Source organism: Trichomycterus rosablanca, chromosome 6 (genome assembly GCF_030014385.1).
Source record: "Trichomycterus rosablanca isolate fTriRos1 chromosome 6, fTriRos1.hap1, whole genome shotgun sequence".
NCBI lineage: Eukaryota > Metazoa > Chordata > Actinopteri > Siluriformes > Trichomycteridae > Trichomycterus > Trichomycterus rosablanca.
The window spans coordinates 22277933-22304039 of NC_085993.1; the positions used below are offsets into that span (position 1 = coordinate 22277933).

The 26107-nt window shown below is 40.0% G+C and overlaps 1 protein-coding gene across 1 annotated transcript in view; it reads left to right on the forward strand.

The window, feature by feature from the left end:
- LOC134316366 (contactin-4) overlaps positions 1 to 26107 on the forward strand; it is a 105617-nt gene that overhangs the window by 34565 nt on the left and 44945 nt on the right. The window contains exons 7-10 of the mRNA XM_062996724.1: positions 1390 to 1574; positions 3861 to 4003; positions 5975 to 6104; positions 6223 to 6373. Of these exons, the coding sequence (XP_062852794.1) occupies positions 1390 to 1574; positions 3861 to 4003; positions 5975 to 6104; positions 6223 to 6373 (609 nt within the window). The remainder of the gene's footprint in view (positions 1 to 1389; positions 1575 to 3860; positions 4004 to 5974; positions 6105 to 6222; positions 6374 to 26107) is intronic.

The following is a 26107-nucleotide window of genomic DNA, read 5'->3' on the forward strand; positions in this document are numbered from 1 at the left end:
ATGACAGGACAGGTAGTTACTCGTTACACAAGATCAATCAGTTCACAGTCATGGACAATTTTTATCTCTAATTCACCTCACTTGCATGTTTTTGGACTGTGGGAGGAAACCAGAGCTCCCGGACAAACTCCACACAGAAAGGACTCGGACCGCTCCACCTGGGGATCAAACCCAGGACCTTCATGCTGTGAGGCGACAGTGCTTCCCACTGAGCCACCCTGCCGCCCAGATCAATATACTGTACATCTATATAAAAGTATATACATAGAGGTCACTCAATTTTAATACCATTTGTTTTTTAAATGGGATCTCCATCAAGCTCATGGTTAGTTTTCCAAATACTTTTGGCCATATAGTGTATATGTGTACATTATATAGCCAAAATATGCAGAAACTTGATTTAGGTTCAACTGTTTTAGCCCCACCTGTTGTTGTATAAAATTAATTTAAAGATATTACAAATTAAAAATAAAACTATGCCGCTCAGGTGGCGCAGTGGTAAAATACGCTAGCACACCAGAGCTGGGATTTTGAATACATCGTATCGAATTTCAGCTCTGCCATCCGGCTGGGCTGAGTGGCTATATGAACAACGTTTGGCTGTTTGGAGCCGGATAGGGACCTCATAACTGACGCAGTTACGACCTCTGCTGGCTGGTTGATGGTGTCTGCACATAGTAAAGGAATAATGCTGATCAGGGTGTGGCTCTCCGTGCACAAAGCTGATTCGCATATTTACTCGGCTGCTGCAGGTGAAAAAAATGCAGTCGGCTATTGCATGTGTCAGTTTGCTTTGCTCAATCAGGGGCAGGGGTCAGCACCAGTAGAGAGGAAGCATGACGCAATTGGGTAAAAATTGGACGCACTAAAAAATCGGGAGAAAAAGGGAGAAAATGCATAAAATAAATAAATAAATAAAAAATAAATAAAACTATGCTATCAACTTTGGGTAGAAACAGTTTAGACAAGGCAATTTGCTGTACCACCATGAATGTGTCCCTGTGCACAAAGCAACTTTAATAAAGACACTGTTTGGTTGTGTAAGTGTTGCCTTCACATACTCTACAACCTTAAACTTATTAAATAACTTTATGATAAATTGGAACATTTATTGCAAGCTAGGCCTTTCTATCCAATATCAGAGCCTGACACAATTGCGCACTGACACGCTTCAAAATCTTGTGAAAATCACTTTTAGAATGAGGGAGGCTGTTATAGCCACAAGAAAAGAGGAGCAACTTCATATTAATGTGCACAGTTTTAAAATGGGATGTCCAACCTTCTTTTTACAGTATTCTGTATTCTATAAATCATCTCTATGTGAAATAATTGCTTATAAAACCATTTTGTAGTTAAAATACTAACATGACCTGTCTTGTGACTGTCCAGTCCAGTGCCTTCCATCTCGTGGAGAAGAGGAGATGCAAGCCCTTTTCCTGGAAAGATGAAAATCAATCACTCTAACGGTGTTCTGGAGATCCCTTATTTTCGCCCAGAGGATGCTGGCTTTTATGAATGTGTGGCAGAGAACTCCAGAGGACGTAGCGTTGCGAAAGGACACCTCATATTTAATGGTAACTGAGCTTAGAAATGAGTATTTATGAAGTAAATTTAATTAAGAAACATTAACTTAATGTTTAATAATGCCCATGGTTTTCCATGGATGAACATACGCTTTAGGGACGCACCTTCTAATTGTTGAATTTGTGTTTCAGCCAGTTGCTAAAAGGTGTAATAGATCATTTATATAAAGGAAACATTATATATGCTTCAGATTAAGCGCAGTCTTTAAAAAAGGCCGTCTGTAGCAGTCAGAAGCCGATTGTAAAGATAATAAAGCTAAAGTTTTTCCTAGACCCAAATCATCAAATGTTTGGGAATACTTAAAACTGGCACAAAACAAATGTGGTTTGTACATTGTTTTAATGGTACCACAGCAGCACTAGTGTGATGTTGCACGTCTTGTTTCTTTAAACTTCTTAATCGCGGACATCCTGGAATACCGTATTCCTTAGTGAGTTCAGTTAGGGCGCATTCACCGTTGGGCTCGCGATTTTTGCGGTTGCCGCGGCAATCAAAGCGCAAAAAGCGTCTCGTATGAATGCGCCCGCTTACCACTTTGTTTACATCGCTTAGAATTTGAAGTTTTGAGTAAATGTGTAGGTTAGAATCTGGGCTCATTCTGTCTTTACTGCACGTTGGACTTAATGAGACGTGCCAACCTTTTTTATTTCTGCTACAAGTTTAAGCACTTTGCTTTGTGTACGGAACGCCATAAACACATGTTGCACTTTGTTTAATATGGAGCACTTGATAATTTGATAATATGGACATAAACCCTGTTTACATTTAGTTTTGTGCCATATTATTATGCCGTACAGTTTGTTGTTAAAATAAAAGAGGCGTAAATGAGATTCTGAATTAAATTTTTTGAAAGAAAATTAATTGTTAGATTAATCGACTAATCGATAAAATAGTCTATAGATTAATCGATAGAAAAATAGTTGTTAGTGGCAGCCCTAGACTGTATACTGTCAATGTACTGTAAGTCACTTTGGATAAAAGTGTCTGCTAAATGCTGAAAATGTAAGTATAAATCCTCAGCCATACAAATGATCTTGACTGAATGGTTACAAATTTCAACAGACAAAGTTTTGTAAGAATCCTTCTCAAATGAGTGGCTGTTGTCATAAATAGACTACCATTTGATTTTGAAATGGGATGTTCAACAAGCTCATGGTTGGGTGTTCATTAAATTAACATTTAATTTTATTTTTTCCTTCTTACCTAGTCACTACCATTTTCCAATTGCAACTCGTCTGCCACTTGCATGACCCCCACCTTGGCCAAAGAGATCCACAGACTAGCTCCCCTAACATGTGAAAAGTGATGGGAGAGTTGCACCCAGTATAGAGGGTCTGCTATGCCCTGTGTTGGTGACTCAAACAGAAAGAGCTTACATGTGTGGACTGGCAATGAAAAGAAAACCTTCTTTCTTTTAGACACCCGACCAGGCCAGTAACACTGTTGAGATTTTAACTTAAGAACTTGAGCTCTCCATGGTGGATCTTTATTTAGCAGAGTAAACAGTACAGCACCAGGGTCTCAGGAACTCAGGCTTAAACCCTGGCTTCCTTTGAGTATTCTGGTTTCTTTTTTTCTTAATAAAATGTTTTTTCCACTCTAAATTGCACCTACCTGTGACCAGTTGAGCAAATACAGTAGGTGTGTGTGTGTGCAGTGTCCTGCAATGTCAGCTTATGCTCTTTAAGGATGTATTACTCTTTGCGTCCAGTGTAACTGGGTGTATTCCAGCCTTAAATCAAGTGATTCTAGGTAGAACACAGAGTCACTTTGATTCTGATCAATACAAGGTGTCTAATGTAGATAAATAAATGATTAACTTCTAATTAAAACTATATTGTGAGTGCTTTGGATAAATTGCTAGCCTGTTCCATAGAGGGACAATTAAGGGTATTCATTAAGGGTAATTTTAGTTAGTGTGGATATCATTAAACACTATTAAATAATTAATAACCTGTAGCTACATATGATACTGTATGATCATGTTTAATGCTGGGCTATTAAAATGGCTGCAGTGTTGGTCAGCAGCAAATACCAACCAACCAATCAATCAATCAATCAGTTTTGTTCACCCTAAGAAGGATTCAACAAAAATGGAATAATCTTGAAGCAATTATCTCCATCATTAAGTGCTTTGTAAAAGGCTAAGCTTTTCTCAGGCTAACATGCATGTTTACCATGAGCACAGTGTGGGAGAGTGAACTGTAAAAGGCTCTGAGAAAGAAAAAAGAGTCTTGTTTCAGTCTTATTTCTTAAAAGGTATGTCCTTTTCTTAGATGTTGAGCATCTCCATTGGGCCCAGATACTGCATGACACCTACATGGCTATCGAGACTGACCTTAACTGGGAGTGCAGGGCCAATGGAAAACCTCCACCTGTGTACAGGTGGCTGAAGAATGGAAGGACCTTGGTTTCAGAGGTAGCAAATTGAATTTTTTTTTAATATGTCTTCAAGATCATAAGCACTTCTTTAATCAATAGGATGTAATTAATTTAATTTAGATGGGCCTGAGCAAGCAAAGTTAAATATTTTTAGCTTAATATTCCATTATTATTGTTATTTAGAAAATCATTTAAACACCAACTAAACACCAACGATTGGCCTGTTGTTCAGATATGGGCGGGACTAAGCCGGATGGGGTCTCTCTCCCATGACTGGTGCAATTACGACCTCTGCTGGCTGATTGATGGCGCCTGCACATAGATGAGAAAAGAGTGCTCTTAGGGTGTGTCTCTCCGTACACAACGCTGAGCTGCACTGCACTCGTCAAAGTGTAGGTGACAAAATGCATATGGCATGCTGCCCATGTGTCGGAGGGGGCGTGGGTTAGCTTCGTTCTCCTCAATCAGAGCAGGGATCGGCATTGGTGGAGAGGAAGCATGACGCAATCAGGCAAAAAAGGGAGAAAAAGGGGAGAAAATGCATTAAAAAAAACTAGACTATCATTTAATACTTCAGTAGCTATAATAAAACTGACTTTTGAGGCATGGTAAAAAAGTGAGGAATATACACCGACCAGGCATAACATTATGACTACTGACAGTTGAAGTGAATAACACTAATTATCTCTTCATCACAGCACCTGTTAGTGGGTGGGATATATTAGGCAGCAAGTGAACATTTTATCCTCAAAGTTAATGAGTTAGAAGCAGGAAAAATGGACAAGCGTAAGGATTTAAGTTTGACAAGGGCCAAATTGTGATGGCTAGACGACTAGGTCAGAGCATCTCCAACACTGCAGCTCTTGTGGGGTGTTCCCGGTCTGCAGTGGTCAGTATCTATCAAAAGTGGTCCAAGAAAGGAACAGTGGTAAACCAGCGACAGGGTCATGGGCATGGACAGGGTCATGGGCGGCCAAGGCTCATTGATGCACATGGGGAGCGAAGGCTGGCCCATGTGGTCCAATCCACTACTGTAGCTCAAATTGCTGAAGATGTTAATGCTGGTTCTGATTGAAAGTTGTCAGAATACACAGTACATCTCAGTTTGTTGCGTATGGGGCTGCACACCCGCAGACCAGTTAGGGTGCTCATGCTAACCCCTGTCCACCATGCCAACAATGGGCATTGTGATCATCAGAACTGGACCATGGAGCAATGGAAGAAGGTGGCCTGGTCTGATGAATCACGTTTTCTTTTACATCACATGGATGGCCGGGTGCGTGTGCATCGTATACCTGGGGAACACATGGCACCAGGATGCACTATGGGAAGAAGGCAAGTCGGCGGAGGCAGTGTGATGCTTTGGGCAATGTTCTGCTGGAAAACCTTTGGTCCTGCCATCCATGTGGATGTTACTTTGACTTGTACCACCTACCTAAGCATTGTTGCAGAACAGGTATTCCCTGATGACTGTGGCCAATGCAAAAATGGTTTAGGAATGGTTTGAGGAGCATAGCAATGAGTTTGAGATGTTGACTTGGCCTCCAAATTCCCCAGATCTCAATCCAATAGAGCATCTGTGGGATGTGCTGGACAAACCGATCCATGGAGACCCCACCTCACAACTTACAGGAGTTAAAGGATCTTGGTTCCAGATACCACAGCACACCATCAGGACTCCATATGCCTTGACGGGTCAGGGCTGTTTTGGCAGCAAAAAGAGGACCAACACAATATTAGTAAGGTGGTCATAATGTTATGACTACAAAGTGGTAATTCTTTAATTTATTTTAAACAGTTTGCACCAAAATTTTAAACTGAGTTTGTTCGTGCCCTAATTAAACCTGGTTCCCACCCACCTTTATGCCACACTGTCTCAGGATTCTCTAGATCTCAATAGGGATTCCTCTGGACCACTGAGACTATACCTGCAATAAATAAAATGTAAAGTATAAAAACAGGTACAGGCATGTTGCCCTAACTGTTGAATATTTCATTTTGTCCCCAGGACAGAATCAGCATTGGCAGCGGCAAATTAATGCTCTCTAAGGTTAACCTGGAGGACTCTGGGATGTACCAGTGTTTGGCTGAGAATGAGCATGGTGTCATTTACGCCAGTGCTGAACTGAAAGTTGTAGGTGAGTGACCTCTTATTATTTAAGGGCTATCAAGAGACTGAAGATCTCAACGACTTCCGTGCTAAAGTGCTACCTAGACTGTGTAGAGTAATACAACTTGTTGCATCTTTTTTCACAGCCTCTCCTCCAGACTTCTCAAAGAATCCAGTTAAAAAATTCATTCTGGTGCAGAGAGGAGGTGAAGTGATCATCGAATGCCGACCACACGCCTCCCCCAGAGCCGTACTCTTTTGGAAGAAAAAAGGCCAGCTTCTGAAAAACAATGAGAGGTAGGAATAAATGGCTGTGCTATTTAGAGAAGCTATGATTTGTCCTTCAAGTCTGTTAAACTATTTAAATTAGGCAAGAAAAATATCTTAGTTCCATTGCCAGACCTCATTATAGTGCATTTATCGTGTGTTGTTACACTATATATCCAAAAGTATGTGGAAGCCTAACCATGAGCTTCACATCCCATTTCAGAACCATGGCCATTACTTTGAAGTTGTCCCCCATTACACTTTGGTCGTCCCCAATCACACCATTGGTTGGCTGGACGGGTCAAAAGTGACCCGACTGAGTTTTTATTTTCTACATATTTGCAATAAATTAATTTCATCATTCAAACATTAATTCCTCAATTAACTTGTTTTTGGTCATCACTTCTTTGATGACACAGAAGACTCATTTGAGTCCTCTGAAGAGGAAACTCAGACTCAGACAATAAATTGAGTAAAATGTGTCTTACTGGAGCTAGCATCCCCCACTCAGGGCAGAACAAGAAGCAAAATCATCCTGAGGAGCTGCCCAGGACCTGCATTTGGTTAAACAACGGTGTTACCAAGAGATATATTAAACAGTAACAACGTAATTAAATAAGTTTTGAATAGCAACAGCAGCAAAAGGAAAAGAGTAAAGAAGTATTGTCAAAGAAGAATGTGTGGCTTTTATTGGCTTGACCCTGCTTGCATGGGTAGACAGGAGCTGGGATGTGACTTTATGGGAACTCTTTCTGGATCCATTGCAAAATCCAATGTGCAAGGCCACCATGACAATACGACCATGGAGAGCTATGTGCGAAAGAAGGAAAAAGCTGTTGTCCTCTTGAGCACCCATCATGATGACAAATCAGTGGATGTCAATAGTGTAAAGAAGAAACCAGAGGTCATCCAGTACCATACCTTCTGTGTTTTCCACTTCCAACGTGCAAACCATCTGTTCCATCCAGTACTATAACAAAACAAAATGACAGAATGGATCAGATGGTTCGCACCTTTTAAGCGGAGAACACAGAGGTGGCCCATGGTGCTCTGGTACAATATGTTGGATGCTGCCACCTTTAATGCCTTCATTATCTTCACTGCTAACACCCTGATTACATGAGATCTGCCCAGCTACCAAAAAGTCACTAGCTGGTGTTCCCAGTGCACCAATTTGTGCTGTATCTATATGATGTTATCTCATCAGTTTTACGTTCAGTCACATTCACCTTCCGATGCTCACTCGTTCTTGAGTCAAAATAACGTTGAAATTTTAAGATGCCTAACTAGACAGCATATTAAGGCATCTAGGATTACGAACAGCCTTCTTCTCAGGAGCGCGCGTAGGATGATGTAAAATGCTGTCTATGTAGAGAGCGCACTAGCTTTTCGGAGACACCCTATATAGCCAAAAGTATGTGGAAACCTAACCATGAGCTTTACATCACATTTCAGAACCATGGCCATTACTTTGGTGTTGTCCCCAATACATTTTGGTTGGCCCCCATCACACCACTGGTTTGATGGGAATCTATTTTGAAACTATGGGCAATTAATATGCCAATTATTTGTAGATTTTGGTGTATTTGTGGAAAACTTTGCCAATGAGTTGTTGCCTTAACATAAAATGCTGCTGATTTTGAATATACATCTTGCCATTTAACACCACAATGGACTTTACATTGTTTGATCGTGTTACCATGGTACACCTGACCTAAACATGCTAACACATGCTTACTGGCACTAAAAGCAATGTTAAGCAATAAGACTTTCGAAGTACTGGAAAATGTGGTAAACAACGACGACGCAACAAAACAATGTTAGGTTTCTATTATAGGTTTATTACAAGTTTATTGTAGATTATTAAATAAATCCTAATATCAGCATTATTAACCTTACTTATATTACTATTGGTGTAAAAAGTTCTCTAACATTAGTAACAGTGACTTAATGCTGCAACTTAAATGAAACTTGTTTATTGATTAGACAAATAAATCCCATTTACTGCATCTTTACTTTTGCAATTTTTTACAGACAGATGTTGTCAGATTAAAAGAGACATCTTTTTTTCTTTCTTTACCTGATGGCATTTTTAAACCAGACTGCACGCTCAGTAACACACTAATTAATTCATTGGCAGTGCTTCTACTGGACCATTGGGGTTTGCACAGGGCAGACTCAGTCTACCATAGCCATGTCAGGACAGGTGGCAGGAGAGGAGAGCACATGATCTCCAGTAATAGATGGGGATGAAGAGACGGCCGCGGCGAGTCCATCTAGACTAGCGGGAATGCTCCCGCCATGACTCACTGCTGCTGTCTGTGAACCCCAGAGGAGCTGTGTGATTACTGGATGTGAGGGTGAGATAGAGATGGAGAGATATGGGAAAGGAGTGAGACAGACAGACCTAGACGGTGTTTTTATCTCTCTTGAATATGTCCATCTTTGTCAATATGTGAACTGCTACGGCAATACAGTACTACACTCATGCCAGTAAAGCTATATTGAATTTATGTGATACACACCAGAAGGAGAAATAAAGAAAGCAAGAAAAGAGAGAGATTGTCAGTTTTTTACTGCAACCATGCACATAAAGTGTTCAATATGAATGTATGTGTTATTTGTTTTAAATTTTAATATTGTACAAATAATGCACAAATCAAGTTCCTAATTTACAATCAAGATTGCTTTAAAATTATTCTGATCTGGTGGTACAGCAGACAACTATGCTAACCCACCACTGCAGACAATTCAGACTCTTGAATTTAAGTCTCAGCTGTGTTACCACCTTAACCAGGCACTCAAGTGACATCATTGATTGTGTCTTAGGGAGGTTGGTTGTGTAGGGTTCTCCTTATTGCAACTGTAATAGTGACAGCTGTCTGTAAGAATCAACTTTTGACTGGCAGTAATGACATTGTACTAAAGAATTGCAAATTACTAGATTAGTTATGTTGGTTGAACCAAGTTGTCAGATAAAATTATAGGTAGACTTTAAATGATATTCTGTAAGTGGCTGATTTCAAGAGTAAACATCATAAAGTAAACAATTTATTTTCTTAGGTTTTAATGTAGCTAGGCAGATACAGTGGTACCTTGTAACTCAACGTCCTCTAAACTCAACATGTTCAGTTTCTTTTTAAAAAACAATTATTTATGGTGCCTAGGTGGCGCAGCGCAATATTCCCACTTATGCTTACTAGTTGGCGCCCAGCCGACCAGAGGCAACACCGAGTTTCGAACCAGCTGGGCGCCATCTAGTGGGCATAATTGGAGGTACCTGCAGCAGATACTAATTGGCCACTGTATCTGCAGGATGGGGGCCGGACTATGTGCGGGTGGGTGGGTGGCTGTTCATACGTTGTGTAAGGACCCTGATTGGCGGAAGAGACACCTGTGCAGAAAGCAGGGGCGAGAAGAAGAGGGCTGTGCACGTGTCGGAAGAGGCGTGTACAGCGACGTGCTCTCCTCGGATGCAATCTGGTATCTCTGGTAGCAGCAAAAGACAAAAATTGAGTGCGCTAAATCGGAAGGAAAATGGGGAGAAAATTCATTAAAAAAAAACAAAAAAAAAACAATTATTTATTTAATTTTAAATGAACAACAACCAGCTGCTTTGTTCAGCGCTTGGTTTGAGGGTTGCAGTAAAATTTTATCAAAGTGTGCATATGAGACGAATCTGCATTTGTGTGGAATTACCATCAAATCAACTCTGAAAGCTCCACGTGTCTGTGTTTATCTGGATTGTCCTCCTGTTTTACTTTTAAACTTCTGAGAAATTGTAAGAATCAGCTTTTTTTTCGAGAGTTTAAAACACTTATCAGTAAAAAACAGCTAACGTATTAGGAGAACAACATAGAAACACTAAACCTCTCTTAATTATTACTGCTTATAAGTTCTCTCCACTAACGCTTGTTTTAGTACAGTAAGTCATGTTAGGCTATTGTGCTGCTTCTAATGTGAATGCACCTTTACTGAACCGAATACGGTATTCCATGATCAAGCATCTCCACGATTAAGAAGCATAAGGAAACAATAAAGAAGTAAAGGTAAAGGGCAGGTTTTATTGTATTGTTTATTGATTTTTAACTGTTTTCAGTGTTTTTTTATATTATATTTCAGTTATTTTCAGTGTATTATTTTACATTAGCCTAAAATAGATGCAGTTCCACGGGACCATGGAACGCATTAACAGGTTTCCCATACATCCTTATAGGAAAAAATATCTTAGAACTCAATGCCTTTTAAAATCAACGCCACTCCCAGAACCAGTTGACGTTGAGTTTCAGGGTACCACTGTATATTGCATTTCCAGTTGAACAGCAAACTGTGTATTGTCTATTATTTTTATATAGTAGGGCTCATGTTTAAAACGTGCTATATTAAGACTATGAATAGAAAAGGGCTCTGGTGCTAAACTCCAGGCAAGTGGTAGAATCAGACACATTCAATTCATTAAGACAGACAGTTCAAAAGAACCGGTTTGCTTAAATCGAACTTCCCATCACTAATAGACACATACACAGCCGAGAGAGAGAGAAGGAGAGAGTGGGAGGGAGGACGGGGGATGTTTGGCAGTACTGTACTACAGACATGCCAGAAAAACTATATTAAATTGAAGTGATAGAGAGACACACTTCCCAGACAAAGAGTGAGTGAAGAGAAAGAGATAGAGGGAGAGAGAGAAATAAATGCTTTGTCAGTAGTATACTACAGTAACGTGTAATTAGAGTGATGGCCACTTATGATGCCCAGTTTGTAAACAAATCCTTTTTTGAACCAATTTCTTTGATAAAAATCAGTTAAAATTAATTTTAAGTGGTGATTCATACAAGATCAACGGGATCAATGTGTTCACATGGCTTACACAATGTTTACTTCTGTCTTATTTAAGTATCATATAATTGTAGTCATAGTTCACAACTTTGTTGAGTTATTTCTTGGTCAGAAGTCTTTGGTTGTTGGATGCAAGGTAGCATGTTTGGAATTGGATGGAATCATTTCAGATACAGAAAACTAATAATTAAATAATCTGACATAGGCTAGTTAGTTTTAGCACATATAACAATAATAAATAGAGATATATGACCACGTCCTACTTTTGACAGCGGCAGCAAGTAGCCCATAAAGGAAGTCACATTTCGTAAGCTGGCTTGGTGGGTATATGAGGTGTGTGATAGGCTGTCTGCACATATATCCCTCGTTGCTGTCATGGGTAAAAGTACCATGAGTAAAATTGTCTTCTCTGGGGCAGATAGGATCTTCCAGCAAGACAATGCGACATGTCACACCGCTAGAATTGCCAGACATTGGTAAGAAGAGAATGACCAAGACTTCCAAGTACTACCCTGGCCCCCTAATTTCCAAGACTTGAACTTAATTAAGCATCTGTGGGAACCACCTCGATCATTGTGTTCACTATATGGATCTTTCCCCACGCACCCTTCAGTAGCTGTGGGATCAACTGCAGTCAGCATGGCTCCAGATACCTGTGACAACCTACCAGGACCTTATTGAGACACTCCCAGCCTGTCTAGCTGCTGTCTGTGATGCACACGGTAGTTACTCTGGATATTAGCTGGTGGTCATAATAATGTGACTCGACTGTGTATAGATTAAACACCAATTAGGCATAACATTATGACCACTTCCTTGTTTCTACACTCACAGTCCATTTTATCAACTCCACCTACCACATAGGACCACTCTGTAGTTTTACAATTACTGACTTGTAGTCCATCTGTTTCACTACATACTTTTTAGCCTGCTTTCACCCTGTTCCTCAATGGTCAGGATCCCCACAGGACCACCACAGAGTAGGTATTATTTGGGTGGTGGGTCATTCTCAGCACTGCAGTGACACTGACATGGTGATGGTGTGTTAGTGTGTGTTGTGCTGGTATGAGTTGATAAGACATAGCAACGCTGATGGAGTTTTTAAACACCTCACTGTCACTGCTGGACTGAGAATAGTCCACCAACCAAAAATATCCAGCCAACAACACCCCATGGGCAGCGTCCTGTGACCACTGATGAAGGTCTGGAAGATGACCAACTCAAACAGCAGCAATAGATGAGCAATGGTCTCTGACTTTACATCTACAAGGTGGACCAACTAGGTAGGAGTGTCTAATAGAGTGGACAGTGAGTGGACACGGTATTTGAAAACTCCAGCAGCGCTGCTGTGTCTGAACCACCATGTAATTGTCACTGCAGTGCTGAGAATGATTCACCACCTAAATAATACCTGCTCTGTAGTGGTCCTGGGAGAGTCCTGACCATTGAAGAACAGCATGAAAGGGGGCTAACAAAGCATGCAGAGAAATAGATGGACTACAGTGAGTAATTGTAGAACTACAAAGTGATCCTATACGGTAAGTGGAGCTGATAAAATGGACAGTGAGGGTAGAAACAAGGAGGTGGTTTTTATGTTATGGCTGATCATATTATATGTTATTATACACATATTATATAGTTATTTAGAGTTTATGTTAAATAAAACTTGGGGTAGTCTACCAGCTTGGGTTCTAGGTTCTTAAACAAAACCCTTATAGGAAGAGATAGAATCTTATACATTCTATTTATTGACAGACACCTCAGAAAAAAAAATCCAACTTCTCATCATGTACATGGCAGATAGATAAAAGATAGAGTGAGAGAGAGAGAGAGAGAGAGTAAGTGTGTGAGAGAGAGAAAGAGAGAGAGAGGGTTTTCGCAATACTGTATAACAGTCATGCCAGTAATGCTATATTGAATTGAAGTGATAGAGACACACTGTCCAGACAGACAGAGAGAAAGAGAGAAATGAGGAAAAATGCTTCGTCAGTTCTATACTACAGATATGCCAGTAAAGAAATATCAAACTGAATGGCTGAACACTTGTCTGATTTGTGATTTAATTGATTTGTTTTAATGAATCAGCAGGGTGGCACAGTGGCTTGGTGAGTAGCACTATTGCTTCACACCGAGAAGGTCCTGGTTTTGATTACAAAGTTCAGTTTCTTACTGTGTGAATTTTGTATGTTCTCCCTCTGTCTGTGTGGGTTTCCTTAGGGAGCTCCAGTTTTCTCCTGCAGTCCAAAGACATGCAAGTGAGGTGAATTAGAGATACAAAAAAGTCTGTAATGGTGTTTGACTTTTAATTTGAACTGGTAAATCATTTAGAACCTGTAACTGCCTGTTTTGTCATCAATGTAAGCAAAGTGTAAAACATGACATTAAAATCCTAATGATATATAAATATATAAATAAATAAATAAGAGTAGTGGATTCATAAGATAAACCACATTAGAATGTTTGTAGCCTTTATGTAATGTATACATACACCGATCAGCCATAACCAGGACTCTCCCAGGACCATTACAGAGCAGGTATTATTTAGGTGGTGGATCATTCTCAGCACTGCAGTGACACTGACATGGTGGTGGTCTGTTAGTATGTGTTGTGCTGGTATGAATGGATAAGACACAGCAGCGCTGCTGGAGTTTTTAACTAACTGTGATCACTGATGAAGGTCTAGAAGATGACCAACGCAAACAACAGCAATAGATGAACGATTATCTCTGACTTTACATCTACAAGGTAGACCAACTAGGTAGGAGTATGTAATAGAGTGGACAGTGAGTGGACACAGTATTTAAAAACTCCAGCAGCGCTGCTGTGTCTGATCCACTCATACCAGTACAACACACACTAAAACACCACCACCATGTTATTGTCACTGCAGTGCTGAGAATGATCCACCACCTAAATAATACCTGCTCTGTGGTGGTCATGTGGGGTCCTGACCATTGAAGAACGGGGTGAAAGCAGGCTAAAAAAGTATGTAGAGTAACAGATGGACTGCAGTCAGTAATTGTAGAACTTCAAAGTACTTCTATATGGTAAGTGGAGCTGATAAAATGCACAGTGAGTGTAGAAACAAGAAGGTGGTCTTAATGTCATGGCTGATCAGTGTACATACATATACACTGGACACAAAACAGGGCACCAATCCATTGCATGTCCTGAGCCACCCCCTCCCTCACAGACATAGCCAATCATGATAATAACACTGCTGAGATTCGAACCATTTTCAACTGCAAGTCTTTGATCAGTTCATACCCTTTTTATGGCAGATTCATTATAACTCTGTCACTCTATTTGCTGGATGGCAAGTGTCTGTGAAATAGATATCTCCACAGATATTTGATGGGATTCAAGTCTTGGCTTTGTATAAGCCACTCAGTAATATTCAATGGCCTCCCGCTTCAAAATCAAATGTACAATACAATGAGGTGCTTGATAAGTCAAGGGGTCTGAATACTTTTTTTTTTTTAATTAACTGTACACAGGACAGGGTCTTGGTGCTTTACATAAACGCATATGGTAGGAGGTAAAATGAATTCTGTAAAAAGATTTGTTAAGACAGACATTTTGGTAAAAATAATTTTGCTAAATTGAATCAAATTTCCCATATACAATAAAAAAACTATAGATAGAGAGCGAGAGAGAGAAAAAGGGAAAGAGAAGGAGAGACTGCTAGGGCAATAAAGCAACATTGAGGCAGAGACAATTTGGAACAGAGACACAAATGAATACAGAGAGTGTTTTGTTATTACAGTTTGCACTGATGCTGATATGATAATGCCATGGCAGTGTATCTGGTTTAATTATGTATTTATTCATATTGTATTTAAAGTATAATCCAATGATGTGCCTTCAATAACTTGTGCTTTAACATGTTTAAAAAAATACTTACTACAGGACATAATGGCACAAAAAGACAGTGGTAACGAATTGGGCTGACATTACAAGAAGGGCAGACACACATGCAGAGACGTTTCTAAGATTTATTTTAAACAATAGACAAGAAACAAAACAGGATTAAACAAGACAAGACACCAAAATATGGCCTATGCTAAAGCTAACCTAAATGCTAATTGCAACAAGAACAAATCTAAACTAAAATGCTAACACTAAACACACCTGCAACCTGATTCAACTACACTACACCCTACACTAAGAATGCTAAACCTAAACATGAACTAGACAAAGACAAGACATGAACTAAACTTGACTTAAACAAGGAGCATGAGCAAACTAACAAGGGCATGAACTAGACAAGAGCATGAACTAGAAAAGATAATTTCAAACCAAACCAAAAGAACATGAGCTAGGAAGCAAACCGACATGACAAAGGCAAAATGACATGAGCAAGAAATCCCAAAATAGTCTCCACTGAAGGATCCACAGCTGCTCCCTTAAATGCCTTATGCATTACCTGTAACAAGGAGCAGCTGTGGATCATTAGCTTCACGGACCAATTCTTGCAAATGAACCAAAAACAAGACTGCATCAAACATGTGCACCTGGAGAGAGGGGCGTGGCACAAACATGAGCTCCAGGAGCACTAGGAGGCTTGATTCGTAACAACAGTGCAGTGGCAGGAAATACAGATGTTTGTACTTTTATTACCGAGATAGATATAACCTTGAGACCAGCATGAGACTAAACAGAAATAAGCAACTACCAAAGATGAATGAATGAAATATATATTAATGCCAATATATTTATCCTTAATATGATAAAAAAAACATATAATCAATTAATAACACTGCATTTTTTTAAGAAACAGACCTACTATTAATGCAGCAGCTGTGCAAAAAATGGACAAAGAGGATATATTACCAGTTATTAAATACATAGATCAACCTAACATATTTACCAGTCTTGGCCACAAGGTTTAATCCTTGTCCCAAGTTACAATAAGTAGTAGTGTATTTTCTTAATTTGTGTCTGTGATTTTCCTTCGAATCCTCCGTTTTCCTCCAATATACCAAAAGACATGCAGAAGATGGAATGGCTATTGTTGACTAAATTGTTGCTAGGGTTGTGTGAGTGAAGGAATATGTGAGAGTGTGTTGTGTGTTGCCCAAAAGTGTGTTTCGAGGTACAGTGGTACCTTGAAACTCAACGTCAATTGGTTCTAGGACTGGCGTTGAGTTTAAAAAGCATTAAGTTTCAAGGTATTTTTTTCCATAAGGCTTTATGGGAAACCTGTTGATGCATTTCATGGTCCCGTGGAACTGCATATATTTTAGGCTAATGTAAAATAATGGGGTTGTTTGTGACACTTATATACTGAAAATAATACAAATATAAAGTAAAAACACTAGGGCTGGAACCGATCCGACACTCTGTATCGGTATCGATCCGATATTGGCCCAAGTCACTGGATCGGATATCGGATGAAAAAAAACGTGTAATCCGATCCAATACTGTTGCTTAATGTAAATAACACTTAATGTAAATAACACTTAATGTAAATAAGGCCATTGCTTGTGTGTAAATCAAGTAACACACGAAGATATGTTCCAACAGAGTGCCGTTTATTGCCACTCACTCTTGATGACATCATTAACATGTGCCACTTGTCTACAACTCATGTGCAACAGCCGTTCAGAAATTAAAACACACTGATCTAAAACTTTTAGCATGTAAAAAAAATCATCTACTGCCACATCTAAAAACACTGTTTAAACAGAATAAAAATCACTTTATAACTTGCTTTATAAATGATGAATCGGACTTGTCCCGGCTTGGAGATCTCTCACACTGTCAACGATTAATCCATTGGTGTTATGAAATAAAACAAACTACACAGTTTCCCGTTTTCCTCTTCAAAATCCAGCAGGGTTTTTAATATAAGCGCTTTGGTTTTTAATAATCTAAAAACGTGAAAGAACTTTAACGGAAAATCTCAACTCTGCGTCAATTCTAATTGGTCTATCGCGTTTGATTGACATCCACATCTTCCAATTGTAGACACTTTTGTTAAACAAGCCAAAAATGCTGCTTAATGTTCTGTGTGTAAAAGTGAAAATAAAAACAGCAGTTTTGCAGAAGTGTGATGTTGTAGGTTCTGTATTTATTCCTTTAGAATATTTGTTTCACAGTCTGAGCATTGTTATTTAGATAGCTAGTTTTACCATGGTGCATTGAGACATGTATTATTACTGCTTAGTTGTTTGAGACGTGAAATGATGGTATTGTTTTGGTATCGGTACCGGCAGATACTCAATTTGCAGTATCGGTATCTGACATAAAAAAGTGGTATTGAGCCAGCCCTAAAAAAACAATGAAATAAAAAGCTGATCCTACATTTTCTCAGCACCCTGAGCAGTAACACAAGTTTAAAAGTAAAACAGTAAGGAAAATACAGCTAAACACAGATACATGTGGACACTTTCAGAGTGAATCTAGTGAAAAACAGTTTCGTCTCACACTTTGATGACGTATTACCGCACCGCTCAAGCCGAGCTCTGAACAAAGCGACTGTTCATTGTTCATTTGAAATTAAACAAATACATTTAAAAAAAACAAACTGAATATGTTGAGTTTAAGGGAAATGCTGAGTTTAAGGGTACAAATTTCTCAACGAAGGGCACTGAGTTTCAAAGATTTTGAGTTTAGGGGATGTTGAGTTACAAGGTACCACTGTAAATGCCTATCTTGAGCTCAGTGTTTCCCCAATACAATTGAATTAATAATAGAATTATTGTTCCCCTTAATAAAGCAGCCCCAAATCATGATTTTTAATTACAATAGAATGATTTTGCACATTGTGTTTCTAGTGTGGACTCTGCAGTTTAGCAAGGCTTCAGTAGTTTATTTCCTTGTATTGCAGTAGTTCTAGTAAGGCAAAAATAAAATAAATAAATAAAATAAATACAATATCTGGTTCTGGCAAGTTTCACACTGAGCATTAACTCATGCACATCATCAGCTGATCATTGCCCAGACAATGAGTTCCTGTTAAAGAAGTTATGGTTAGGATTAAAGAAGTGATTAAAAATGTGGTCATCTTTCCCAGCCTCACAGAGTCGAGCCCGCCTTGGAATCAATGCACCTCACCCCATTCCCACAGCCCCCTTTTTTCCGTAACTCTCTGCTCTTGTGAGCGCTGGCATCGATTAGCTCTCATATTCCACCAAGCAGCTCAGCTGCAGAAAAAAGATGAGAGGAAAATGATTACAAAGCCATGCACACGCCTTGCTGAGAAAAGGAACGCAGCCAGGATTTTCTTTTCGGTAAGCATTTATTATTATCTCCCTCCCTTCCTACTATCCTCCACCCCCTTTCCCAGCTCATGGCTCTCTCAGGTCAGCGGTTTGGTGTGCCTCAAACACTCAGCTTTTTGATATTTTAGTCAATACATCAGAGCAGAAACGGCTGAGCATGCTCTTTGAGCCATAGTAAATACATATTTATTCTTACAGAGACAGGTAGATTATTTTCCCCTGACATTCTTTGCTATATTGTTTGACCTGACCTAACATAAACAAGGTCATGCAAGCCCTGACATAATTTTGTACAGTGCAGTATGGAACAAAAATCTGGGATGTATTCATAACTTTTAATGTTTATTTAACTGACAAAAATACACCGATCAACCTAATTGTACTTTGCAAATGTAAAAGTATTAGAATTTAATACCAACCACTCATCATACCTCCAGGATGCTAACTGTTCCCCTTCCACCTTCACCCTGCACCGGCCAATCAGCAGCTGAGAAGTAAAAGACGTCCGCCCGTCAGCCCGTCATCTAATCAGACACTCCCTAGACCCTCATGTCTCAATTTCTCAGTGTCACGGGGTAACCTGGGCTAACAGGGTGTAGCGGAAATTCGATTCAGCCAATTTTGCTAATCCCGCCGTTTATGTAGCTACCTAGCTAGCCAGCTTAGTTGTGATTATATTGTAATTGTAATAATTACCACTGTTTTACAGCGATAATAAATAACCTAACGTTATCTCACATCATCTTTTGCTTTGATTTTAACTTTTGATTTCAGCTAAGCTCTACGTATTTCGCTCTGGCTTCTTGCTAACACAGTTAGCGGTTAGCACAGGGCCGCCCAGATATTGGTGGTTATAAAAACAAAGTACATCAAAATGCATCGCTTTAGCACTGTAAAGCTGGTTTGTGAGCTAACGCTTGTCGCACAAGCTCTACGTTTAGGTAGCAGGCTAACTTAGCTAAGGTCGCTAGGAGCATTTGTTTTTTTATTATTAAACACTACGCTAAGCCAAAATAAGAAGTAAAAACAAATCAGGTTTACGATTGGCTAATTGGCAAGCCTTAGCCTAGTGGTTAAGGCACAGGACTATTAATCCAAAGGTTACTGGTTTAAGCCCCACCACTGCTAGGTTGCTGCTGTTGGGCCCTTGGGCAAGGCCCTTAACCCTTGGTTGCTCAGACTGTATACTGTAACTGTAATGTACATTGCTTTGGATAAAGGCATCTGCTAAATGCCGTAAATGTAACTGTAATACTTTTTAATAAATTTTTTCTATTTTATTTATGCATTTCTCTCCCAATTTAGCATAGTCAATTTGTCTTCCACTGCTGGGGGATCCCTGATTGCAGTCGAGGTGGGTATATTGCTGCTCACGCCTCCAGCTCTTAGCAGAACCCTTTTTTCAGCTATGCACTCTGCACAGGTGCCTCTCTAACTGCCAATCAGGGCCCTTACACAGCGTTTGAAGACCCCACCCACATAGTCCAGTCATCCCGCTCTAGTAGAGCCATGTCTGCTGCAGGCACTGCCAATTATGCCCACTAGATGGCGCCCAGCAGACCTGTGGCAACGTCGAGTTTCGAACCGAGGAGTTCAGAATCTCGGCGCTGGTGTGCTAGTGGAATATCCCGCTGCGCCACCTGGGCGCTGTAGTATTGTCCTTTTAATAATGCACCATACATGTCTGCATATACCAGGTTTCCTCCGAAAAAACCTTGGTTAAAAAACAAAACAAAAACACAGGGTCCCATACCCTGACTTCGTAGCAACACCCTGCATGTTCTACCATAAACCAGAACAATACCTCTGATTGTTCTACAATAAAACCAGCGCCAAATTTGCCTAGTCTACTTCGAGCCTGACAGCCACACAATTCAGATAAACATAAATATTAAAATAAAACATAATCTTAACAATACTAATTACATTAAACATAAACAAAAAATATTTTTGACCTTGGTTTGTGGAAGCAGTAGCTCTGGCCGACACTGCGGGTGACCGCAGACCCCCTTCTCTCTAAATCACAAGGTAAGGCTAAAGGTCAATCTTTACTGGGCGTCCCCAAAATCTGCGCTCATCCACAAGTGCCAGACCAGTCAAGCTGCCCACCCATGGATGCCAAATTGTAGTGGAAAAACTCTTAACGAAATACCTCAGTGACTGGATTGTGAGTAGAAAAGAGTTTTAATCTTGTCTGCAGAGAAGGATCACACAAGTTGAATGAGATAACACTGAAAATAATAAATACCCTCATATACTCCCTTCGGTGTCCTTGTAGGACAGTGGAGGATTCCACCATTAACAGAGTTTTCTTAGCTAGAACATAGAGAACATCTCCACAGGAACCCCCACCATACGCACCCCATACAACCCATTCTGCACTCTGCACTTTACTCACTCTAACTATATTCACCACACCTGCACACATACCACAAATACTTATTTTCCCCACTGTATATATATTCATTCACATTTCATAATTTTTGTACATCTGTACATAAAGAGTCTTTAATCAATACCTGTATATATTGAACAAATTGTGCTAGTTTTATGTAAGTTTTATGTAAGTTAATGTGTATATTTTTTGTAATTAATGTGTATTGCAACTGTGAGGGACTATGCACATAAGATTTTCACTCACCTTTCACACCTGTGTTAATGTGACGTGACAATAAAGTGATTTGATTTGATTTAATTTGATTTGATTAGGAGCTGATCTAAATCAGCTAGAACTGGGTTTTGGATGTCATACAATGCAATTGACACACTTCTTATCACATACACTACGTACACATCCAGTAACATTCTATTGTATTATCTGCAGTATTCTTGGAATATTGGAATATGACCACTGGCGGTCATGTCCTAAGCATATCTAAACATTCTAAGTAGTAATTGATTATATATTAATACTTCTAGTGTAAATTAGCATTCCTCTCTCACACTACAAAGCCATGCTGTTGTACCACATGCAAAATGAGGCCTTGCATCGTCTAGCTTAAATTACTATGGACTTTTAGGGGAAAAAAGGTTGCCTTGATGTTAGCAATTGTTTCTTTAAATTGTCTAAAAGCCCAATATATGTCTCCACATCAGTGGACACTAATATACCCCATAACAGGACAAATGCTGGTCTTTGCACCTCCTGAAGTGTGGACTCATCTAACCACAACATGTTTTTACTGTCTTTCAAGCCATCTTTGATAAGCTCAGGCCCAAAGAACTTGGCAGTGTTTCTGCATAGAATTGATGTAGGGCTTTCTCTATATTTCTAACAGAGTTTCAGTTTGTATTTCCAGAGAGTAACAGTTTTTTAAAGTACACCAGAGTCTATGATGCTGTCGTGGAAAAATAAGGTCAGATGATGAAAGAAAATAAAGATTACAGATTGGGAAATTTATTGGCATGGTCATGTAACTGAAGAAAAACATAAAACAGAACTGTGGACCTACCTTTATAATGCTCTAGTCAAATCACATTGGGACCTCCATTCTGTGCTAACTGTTGTTTCTGATCTGCTTACAACATTTTACAACAGCTTAATGACAGACATGTTGCTTATCTCTGTACTTTAGACTCCCAGACACACCCCAAGCACCAACAGGACCAATAATTTAATGACAAGCAGCATAATACTTAATATTTAGGTTATATTAAGCATAAAACAAGTGCCAGACCAGTCAAGCTGCACACCCATGGATGCCAAATTGTAGTGGAACAACTCTTAATGAAATACCTCAGAGACTGGATTGTGAGTAGAAAAGAGTGTTAATCTTGTCTGCAGAGAAGGATCACACACAAGTTGAATGAGATAACACAGAAAATAATAAACACCCTCATATACTCCTACAACTGCCTCTTTTTTGTTTATTTATTTATTTTGAGCTATCTTTTTCTGTCTACAATGTATTTCTCATGTTTTTGAGTAACACAAGAGTGAGGAGCGAGTAATCCTTTTTTCCATCTCTTCACATCCTTTTGGACTTTATACGCTTCTATTCACCCTATTTGTATACGTGTTTAATCTTCAAATCAGCAGGTGCCTGACTGATATTTCATACAGCACTGAGGTGAGGGACGAATCACTCATTTTGATGTCATCAAAGTCTCATTTACTTCTGAGATTTCACAGCCTCTCCTGAATCCCAGTTCTCATGCTTCTCATTTACTTATTCATCTGAACTGAATGTGAAATTCAGATAGCATGCAAATGAAAATGGCATTTCGTGCTCTGAATTTCTGTTCTTTCAGGTATAATTAAATTAAAAAGTTTGCAACCTTCTGTAAAATAAAATGGAGAGCCTAATTTTTTTACCCCCAAATTTGTACACCAAGGCCGTAGCCATCAATTGAACATTGATGTGCCAAAACAGGAAACAGAGGTGTTCCTGGGCCTGATTGGGGGCTGATTTAATGTGGTATCTATGACTTGATCTTTCTCGAGGAACTTGTGACATGGTATTGATGAAGCAACCCGGCTGTGGCGGCATGACCTTTCTGGAGAACTTGGTAGCAGTGACATGGTATTCATTGAGCCGCCTGGGAGTGGCGGTACGACATCTCTGGGGGTATCTGGCAGCAGTGACATGGATTCCCCAAAGCCACCCGACAGTGGCGTCGTGACCTCTCTGGAGGTACCTGGCAACAGTGACATGGCATCCTTGGAGCTGCCCGACAGTGGCAGCATATCCTCTTTGGAGGAACTTGGCAGAAGTGATGTGGCATTCCTGGAGCCACCCAACAGTGGATACATGATGTCTCTGGAGGAACTTGGCAACAATGACACGGCATCCTTTGAGCCACCCAGGAGTGGCAGCGAGAGTACTGGAGAGCCCGCTGTCAGTGGTGAAGAGAACAGATCCATCTGGCAGGGGCACCTGCCTGGTAGTGGTGGTGAAACCTCTGTTGACTTGATGGCAGCGACTTGACCCCTGTGGACTTGTCTTGCCATAGTGACATGACCTCTATGGAGTCCTTTAATGGCAGCAGTCGTGAGGTGTCTAAGAAGCCATCTGGCAGTGGTAGTGAGAATTCTGTGGAACCCTCTGGCAATGGTGGCAAAATCTCAGATGTTTCATCTGGCTGCAGTGGTGACTAGGCTAAAGGAGAGCCTTTTAAGGGTCAGCTGAAACCAGCAGGGTCATGGGGCTGGCTTGAGCAGGTAAAATAACTGTAGAGCCAGCAGGAAAAGGCTGTGTCTGTAGGCTGACCTGAACAAACTGAATAGCTTTGGGGTCAAATAGAATTGTCTGATACTGGGGCAAGACAGTGGCTAGGACAGGCAGACCAGTGGGAGATTCAGCTGGACCCAACTGTGGCAAAGAGTCAGTCCAACCTGGTAGGTTCTCTATGGAGCCAGCTGAAACCAGCTGAGACCGAGACAAGGCCATGGCTGGGTCAGACAAACAAGGACTCATGGAGGCAGACTGAATCACCGAGCAAGCCTGACTAGACTGAGGCTTTTGGAACCCTCTAAAGTTGCCTCTAAAAACAAAGATATGGCTAGGTAATTCTATGGAGCCTGGGGTTCTTTTAGTGCAACAGGTGGCTGTGCAGACAAAAGATGCTTTTCTGTATGCTTTAGACACAAGACCAGCTCCAAAATGGGTACTGGGGAATGGTCTATTTTCTCATTAAGGGCTGAAAGCTCTGCGCTTCCACAGTAGGCACTGGGTGACGGGCAGTTTCCCTAGTTGGCACTGCAATTTGAGCAGATTCTGGGTGATGGGTGTCGCCAGTGGGCTTTGAAGCTAAAAATTCTTCCCAGTGGACACTGGGTGTTGGGCAACATCCCCAGGAAACACTAGGAGATAAGTAGCTTCCAAAGCTTGAAGCTTAGTCATCTCTAAGTAACATTCCCAATGGGCCCTGGATGCAGAGTTGTTTACATTGTAAGCACTGGGGAATAGAAACAGGATCTGTCCATAGTAGACACTGGAAACTTGGCCATGGTCCCTACAGTTTCTCATTTCTATCTTTTTTTGGACATTAAGATCGCAAGAGCTCCACGGGAGTCTGTACCGACTCGAATTCCGTCACTCTGTCATTCCAGAGCCGTTGAGCCCACTTGAACTGACTGAGGAACTCAAAGTAGAGTTGACACTGGAGTAGGAGCTCATCCACGCATGTGTCACTCCCATTAAATTCAGCTGATCTGGCGATCAGAACCGTTTGTGGGAACCCTACAGAGTCGAAATCCAGAAAGGGAAAAACATGCACACCTACGTCTGCGGATAAGCATCTCTCTGCGTCCTTTTGTGGAGGGTTGTTTCTGTTGCGCTAGTCTGCTCGTCATAGACAGATTATTGAACAGGACACAAGTGCAGATAACTATATACAACTTTAGATACAAACAAGAACAGAACAAGGAACAGGGGGAACACTCAATAATACATACTGTGAACTACACTATCAACATGAATGACTAGGCAAAAGGCTAATGCTAAATGCTAACTAAGACCTGGAAATGTTCAGAATCAATCCCTAAACTAACACATATAAAATGTTTAAAATCAATCCCTGTACTAACATGAACTCTAAACTGTACTAAACAAAAAATGCTTAACACAAGCTTAAGCTAAGCTAACTGCTAATAACAACATAAGGGGGAAAGACATCATGGGAAGCACCAAGACAGGGACAAAGACAAAGGACAAGACAAAAACTAGGACTAAGATTATACCCATGCCATACTCATCCTACTACAAGGAACATGGATATCCAGAGCAGACTACACTATGTCTAGGTTACAACGAGGGACATGAATATCTAGGTCAGGCTAGAGCAAGGCACATGGACATCAAGGTTATGCTAAAGCTAAAGGAACATGAATCTCTAGCTCAGGCTATAAAAATGAACATGAACATCAAGGTTACACTAACACTGACAACAAGTAAAGAGCATCTATTCAAACTCCAAACCATCAACGACTAACTCCAATCAACGACTAATGACCCTCAAACAGAATAGTGGAACATGGGTAACTTGTACACATGATAATTACATAACAAGAAACATGTGATCATCATGAATGTGAGGGCAAATTAAGAGGCAAGGCGGGCATGAAACATAAACAGTAAACAAAAGTCCATGAGCTCTAGGAGATGGGCAAGGCTGGAGCTGTAACATAATTATCATTATTGTTATTATTATTGTTATTCTTATAACATTTCACACATATAATGGCAGATATAAAGGATAAAAAAGTACAACTTTGTTATATGAAGCCACAATATTCAGGAATATATAGACAATATTTAATCTGACTGGCAATTATTATATAAGAAAACACTGACTCATGTTGTGTTTTGCTGAATATTTTTACTGTATCATCTGACTAGTACTTTTCTACTGCTTTTTTTCCCCCAAACACTGGCAAATGTCACTGCAACCCTTCCTCTTGCTCATAATGACTCAATTTAAATAAAATCTGTCTGTAATAGTAAATACAACTACTTGCTCTTTAATCAAACAACACTAATACTGCTATTTATCATACAAAAGTACAGCTACACAAGATAATATACAAGTATGCATTACATTAAAGCTACTACCGTCTACTACGTTATACATGCAACACTACAATGATTTTTTAACAAACATAACATAAAGACATTAAGGTTAGATGAAAATGCCTGTGACTATTGGTTGCTGTGTAAATGTTTGGCTAACTGAGCTATGATAGGTAATGTTAGGGGTAGTT